This window comes from Brassica oleracea, chromosome C6, assembly GCF_000695525.1.
Source record: "Brassica oleracea var. oleracea cultivar TO1000 chromosome C6, BOL, whole genome shotgun sequence".
In the NCBI taxonomy this organism is placed as follows: domain Eukaryota; kingdom Viridiplantae; phylum Streptophyta; class Magnoliopsida; order Brassicales; family Brassicaceae; genus Brassica; species Brassica oleracea.
The window spans coordinates 25,092,791-25,099,424 of record NC_027753.1 but is presented as its reverse complement, the minus strand read 5'-3'; the positions used below and the strand labels follow the sequence as shown (position 1 = coordinate 25,099,424).

Sequence of the window (6,634 nt, the reverse complement as noted above, 5' to 3'; positions counted from 1 at the left end):
ATCAATATTTTTTTGATAAAAAATATCAAATATTTAGAAAATATTTAAGTTTAAAAAAATCAAAATCTTAATAACAAAAAGCAACAGATTCAGTTCAATTCAATCAGAGAATTAGGTAACTAAATTCCAAAACGTAGCAAGTAAGTTAAAATATATTGAATTTCAGAAAACGTGTTATTATTGTAAAGAAGTTACCAAACAGATATAGTCAGAATATTATTCAAACCCTAAGAACATGGCAGGTTAATTAATTTTAGTATGTTGAATAAATGTTAGATTTACCTTTGAACAAATTAAATACTCCCTCTGTTCCTAAAAAAAATTTTTTATAGAGTATTTACGGTTATTAAGAAAATAATAAATGTTTACAATTAAATTTATTGTTTATTTCACTATACATTTTTAAATAACCATCGACCAATAATATTTAATTAATTCAAATATTTTCAATTATTTTTTTTTAAAAACATACAATTTATCAACATTAACTATTAAAAGTACTTTAAAATTCTAAAAAATTTATTATTTTAAAACAAAAAATAATTCCAGAAAATCTTTTTTTTAGGAACAGAGACTGAGAGGTGTATATGATTAATTATTTTCCAAAATCCCGCTCTCTCTCTCTCCTTTTATTTCTCTGTTTACGTTCGTCGCATCGATGTGTATAAATAGGAAACAACCATGTGGTTGAAGTTCCTTTCGATTTGGTCTTTCAAGTAAAAGAAAGAAAGAATAATAAAAAAGAAAAGAAAACAAAGGGCCCTCCCTCTTCACGCATATCAAAACAGCAAAAAAGAAAAACCAAAACGCATGCATTCCTAATTTTCTCCTTCTCCTTTTAACTTCTTCATCCTCCCTATTCTCTCATTCATCATCTCTCTCTAACCTCTCTTCCCAAGGTGGTAGTCCAATGGCGCTTGAGGGAATAAACCCAATACGGCGAACTCTGGTTTGAACTCCGTTGGCCACACAGATATGGGCTATTGATTTCGGCTCATTTGAATGCCCAAGAGAAAGTCTATCCGTGGGCTGTACCTCCACCCGGAGGTTAGGTCTGTGTCTTTAATAGACCCGGATTTAACCCTTTTTTTAACCCTTTTTTTAAAAAAAAACTATAACTCTGTTGATTTCTGGTTTTCGCTTTCTCAACTGAATCTTTCATTGTTCTGTTTTTTTTGCAGAGACTTATAAATTATTTTATGTATTAAATATTTTTATATATTATGAAATATAAATATATATTAAATAATTAAAAGTCAGTAACTATCAAATATATAATTAAATTGGTGCAAACATATAAATTAATTTTATTAATTAAGATAATATAGTTTAGTATATTTTTAATATTAATGTATATTAAATGATGAGTTCTACTCATATAGTTTTTTTAATCACTTGTATCTTTTATAGAAAAAAAAAATTACTGATAACAAAATTTTCATTGTGGGATTAATAGTTTTAGTAATTTATAATTAAAAAAAAATAAGTTGTCAATGATCGTTCAAAACTTTTATCAACAAAATTGTTCAAAGTAAATTTTGAAACTAAAATATTGTATTTTATGTGATTTATAGTTTAATTTAAAAGGATATATATATTAATCTTAATAATTAATTAAATTAGACTTTTTACTTATATAACTTTTGTAATCATTTGTATTTTGTCATAACAAAAATTTTAAACCATGGATCATAAAATTTGAATGTGAGATTTTTAACAGTTTTAGTAATTTATATCCGTTTGTAAAAATTCAAAATATAATATATACGTTATTGTAGTTATTTAATTTATTTAATAGTTTAAAATTAAACAAATATGATAGAAGATACACTATTTTTTATCAAATCTTTATTATTCAAAATCATTAATTGCCATATATACTTTAGCCACATTAGGGAATTCCGTAAATTTTATTTAAGAAAATAGTAAAGTACATTAATGATGAATTTATTATTAGTTTAATAAAAAGCTTATTATATAATTAGATGGATCAACATATTTTTCTAATGATTCTAAGAATCATTCTAGTAATATCATATGGTTAAAAAAAAAATTGCAATGCTTCTCAGATAATATAGACGCGATAACAACAACACCATGGAACCAACTAATGCCGGTTACTGCACAAACAATCAAACCGGTTACGGCGTCGTTTCAACGGACTATTCACCTCCGCTTCTTAACATGTACGGCGTCTCCTCCACCGTTGATACTGTTCCGACAACAACCGATTCATTCACTTATTACGGTGCTAATGTCGACTGTGATGTAATCCCTTTACCGAGCTCCAGAGATGCAACATCGGATTACTATCATCAGAATCCTAGATCATTATCGTCGACAAGTGTTCCTCCTACTAATCCTTTCTCGTTTCTCGGCCAAGACATCGATATCTCCTCTCACATCAATCAGCAACAGCATGATATCGATCGATTCGTCTCCCTTCACGTAAGTCTCTCCCAAGAAGACCGCTTCATCATTGTTCGTATAGTTCCACACTAACATTTGCTTCAATTGCAGATGGAGAGAGTGAGATTCGAGGTTCAAGAGAAGAGGAAGAGGCAAGCGAGAACGATAATGGAGGCTATAGAGCATGGACTGGTGAAGAGGCTTCGTGTCAAAGAAGAAGAAGGAGAGAGAATCTGGAAGATAAACCACGCGCTTGGGGAACGCGTGAAGTCACTCTCCACCGAGAACCAAATCTGGCGGGATCTCGCTCAGACCAACGAAGTAACCGCCAACAGCCTCCGCAACAACCTCGAGCAGGTCCTGGCGCAGGTTAAGGACTCTGGCGCAGGATTAGATAGCGATGATGCGGAGTCGTGTTGCGGGAGTAGCGCGGGTGAAGAAACGGTTAGGCGTATGGTAGCTATTGAGGCGCTTGATAAGGCGGCGAAAGGTAGGATGTGCAGAAACTGTGGGGAGCAGGAATCGTGTGTGTTGCTTTTACCGTGCAGACACTTGTGCCTGTGTGGGGTGTGTGGGTCCAGTGTGCACACGTGCCCTATCTGTAGTTCCCCCAAAAACGCTAGCGTTCATCTTGACCCCGTTTATGGAAACTCCTCTTCGTTTTTTTTTTGTTAATGGAAGTTTTTTTTTTTTTTTTAAATACAATAGTAAGGAAATTAATTGAATTTTTAGTCAACAAATCAAAACAAGGAGATTTATTTCGCTAGTTTTGAGTTATTTTATATTACTATATCATTTAATTTCAAAACAGATTTTCATTAAAAAATTTCAAACCCATAAGCTTAATGAAAAACAAACAGCAAAAGAAATTAATCTTGTAACATACATACCATACTTTTTGCTTATTTTTTAATAAAAACTTGTAACATAAATACCATACTTGTTTCATCATACTGATTTAAATTTGTTTAATTTAGAATTGTATATTATTATAATGGACAATTTTCTTAAATATCCTCTTTTCAAATTTGTGTCACTAAAAAAATTTCTAAGGAAAAAAATGATCAAAAAGGTTTATTAAAAGGCAAAAGAATTTTTTTACTCTTTATTTTATAGATAGATAAATAAAAATATGAAAAAATTTAAAAATTATTTTAAAGAGTTCTGAATTATATGTTTTCAAATTCAAAATTTTTGATATTTTCAAAATCTTTTTTTTCAAGAATTTTTTTGAAATTTTATTTTAAAATTCTTTTTAAATGTTTAATATTTATTTTTCATTTTAAAAAGTTTTAAACCTCGCCTCCAAAATTTATTTATTAGCTCTAAACCTTAAATTTAGATTAATTAATCACATGTGCATAAGTGTATTTATCTTTCAATAAAAAAAATATTTTTTCCAGAACTTTTTTGTGAAAAAATCAAAAAAATTATCTTTGGAAATCTATATTATTAAAATATAATCATTCTGAAAAAAAATCTACTTAAACAAAATTGTTGGACCTATTCATTTTTAACCTACAAATTAAACTAAATATATATAAACTATTAATATGTCATATTTTCTATTTCTCTCTTATATTCTATTGTTTATTATCCTATTTTTGTTGATACCATTATTTTCAAAAATTATCCTAATAATAGTGCCTACTATCTAAGATTTATATTTTGAATCGTTAATAAATTAGTGATTACTTACCTTACGATTCCAATATGATAAAACCCCTCTTCGGGAACGCGCTAGGCGCTAGTCGGGCGGTCGGGTTAGGCCTAGCGCCTAAAGAAAAAATCGGGGATTAATCGGAAATTATGCGGGACGGAATTTTTAGATGGTTTACTATGTTATAAAACATGTTAATCTTTAATTGTGTATAACATTAATACATTTTCATGTTTAAGATTGTATAAAACACACAAATAGAATATATAAACTTAATATAGTGTAATTTTCATCAAAATTATGAATATAAATGATATTTATAAAATTTTAGATCAAATAAATAAATAAAAATATTATTAAAAATAAAAAAAATAAAAAAAAATAAAAAAAATGAAATAAAAAATAAATAAAAAAATAGATTAGGCGGCCGCCTAGGCGGCTAGGCGGTCTAGGCGAAAAAAAATTGGATATCCGAATTTTTAAACCGATTTGGCATAAATCGGGGCGGAAAAGTGACGCGTAACGCCTAGGCGGTTAGGCGGCCGAGTTTTAGAACAGGGGATAAAACACTATTTTATTAAATAAAGTTGACATATCAACTTTGATGCATGCAGAAGAGCCCATTGAACTGGTATATGCAAACCAGACATTGATCTTTTCTTCCACCTGCAAATAATAAACACGAACAACCGATTTTAGAGCTGCAACATTAAAATGTTACTAGATTTTTTTTGCTCATTTTTTTCTATAAAATTTGAATAATATTAAGAATGACTAATGAAGTCGCCTGTGTTTCTATTTATATACGTATGTTCTTCTACATTTTGCACCAAAAAACAATATTTGGTAAGATATTTACAAATTTTTTAATACAAATAAAGGGATAATGTCTTAGCATTGTTTTGAAACCCGATCCGGACCCACGGTTGAACCGGTAAACGCAGTGACCTAGAAAAAATTCAGTTTGGATTTTGTAAGAAATCCAATATTTAGAAACCCACAAAAACTCGCAAAAACCCGGAATCCGATACCGGTTGAACCACCGGTTGAACCAATAAATAATTTTTACTTCTTTTTTTTAGTTTTTAATTATATTTTTAGATTATGTTTTATATTCTAAATTTCCAATTAAGAAGTTAGGTGCTGACAAAAAAAAAGTTAGGTTTTCCCTTTTCAGTTTATATTTGTGATTTTTAGATTTTGATGAAGATTTCACTATGCCACCTGAAGAAAATAAAGTGAACAGTGGTAGAGAGAACCAAAATTATTTGATGTGATTTGGTGTTTGTTTATTTTCGTTATTGACAATTTATTACAATGATCTTTTACTTTTGATTTATTTTGGATTTGAAGTTTAGTTTATTATTTACATTAGACATTTAAATATTTATGATTTTTATATTTTGAATTTTTTAGATTTCATAACTCTTACCTTGTTACAGAAAATTTCAAATAGTATAAACTAGAGAAAAAGACAAAAATAGCACTAAATCAAGTTTTTGTTCCCAAACTAGCACTCAAGGTCAAAAGTCACAAAAATAGCACTTAATGTTTTATCAAAAGTCACAAACTTAGGGTTTAGAGTTAAAGGGTGAGGTTTAGGATTTAGGGTTTAGGGTTTAGAGTTTAGGGTTTAGGGTTTATGGTTTAGGATTTAGGGGTTAGAGTTTAGGGTTTAGGGTTTAGAGTTTAGGGTTTAGGGTTTATGGTTTAGGATTTAGGGGTTAGAGTTTAGGGTTTAGGGTTTAGAGTTTAGGGTTTAGGGTTTATGGTTTAGGATTTAGGGGTTAGAGTTTAGGGTTTAGGGTTTAGAGTTGAGAAATAAGGTTTTGGGGATAAGATTTCAAATTTTGAAATAAAAAAAATTAAAATTTTCAAAGGATAAACTTAGAAATGTGCCATTTTGGTCGTTTTAGTTTTTGAGTGTTAATTTTGTGATATAAACTTAGGAAGGTGCTATTTTGGAGATTTGCCCTATAAACTATTTTTTGATATTTTGTATGTCAAATGAAAATAATATATAAAAACTAAAATTAAGTATTTTCTAAATATTTTTTAAACATAAAATATATACATATCCAAACTATTATTTTATGTTTTTTTTTAAATAGAAAATATTAAACTTTAGTTTCTATATTTTTATTTTCGTAGCTAATATATTATTATATAATAAAATTAATTGATTTATTAACCCGCGGTTCACCCTTGGTCAATCCAATGACCCAGCGACCCGGTAAGTCTCTTGTTCAGCGTCCGGGTCAGGTTTAAAAACATTGGACTTCTTAGTATAAAATCCGAGGTTTATTCTTTTACAGTTGTGTGCTTAACATGTAATTAGTTTGAGCAATTGTATGTTTAAAATTTTGAAGCAAATATGTGATTGCTTTACAATATCTGATTTTTATAAATTTTGTTTTAGGGTTTTGCTGGTTCCCCATTACCATCCGTAAGCACAACTTTTGCTGGTGGTAGCAGTTATTGGTGTTTTACAATAAACACGAAACATTATGAACTATTTTAGACCGCTTCAAACTTCTTAGAATCAAAAGATAGTTTCCGCTAGCA

The 6,634-nt window shown here is 29.1% G+C and overlaps 1 protein-coding gene across 3 annotated transcripts; it reads left to right on the top strand.

Annotated features, from left to right (window-relative positions):
- Positions 1-752: 752 nt before the first annotated feature.
- On the top strand, positions 753-3,156 carry LOC106298794 (probable BOI-related E3 ubiquitin-protein ligase 2). Of its 3 annotated transcripts, none has more exons than XM_013734930.1 (3): positions 753-1,047; positions 2,070-2,448; positions 2,521-3,156. In XM_013734930.1, the coding sequence occupies exons 2-3, from the start codon at positions 2,098-2,100 to the stop codon at positions 3,082-3,084; spliced, it is 915 nt and encodes a 304-aa protein (XP_013590384.1). In that variant the 5' UTR covers positions 753-1,047; positions 2,070-2,097; the 3' UTR covers positions 3,085-3,156. The 3 variants fall into 3 exon arrangements, with proteins under 3 accessions (XP_013590384.1, XP_013590386.1, XP_013590385.1); XM_013734932.1 differs by having other exon boundaries at positions 753-1,052; XM_013734931.1 differs by lacking the exon at positions 753-1,047 and having other exon boundaries at positions 2,013-2,448.
- Positions 3,157-6,634: the final 3,478 nt, after the last annotated feature.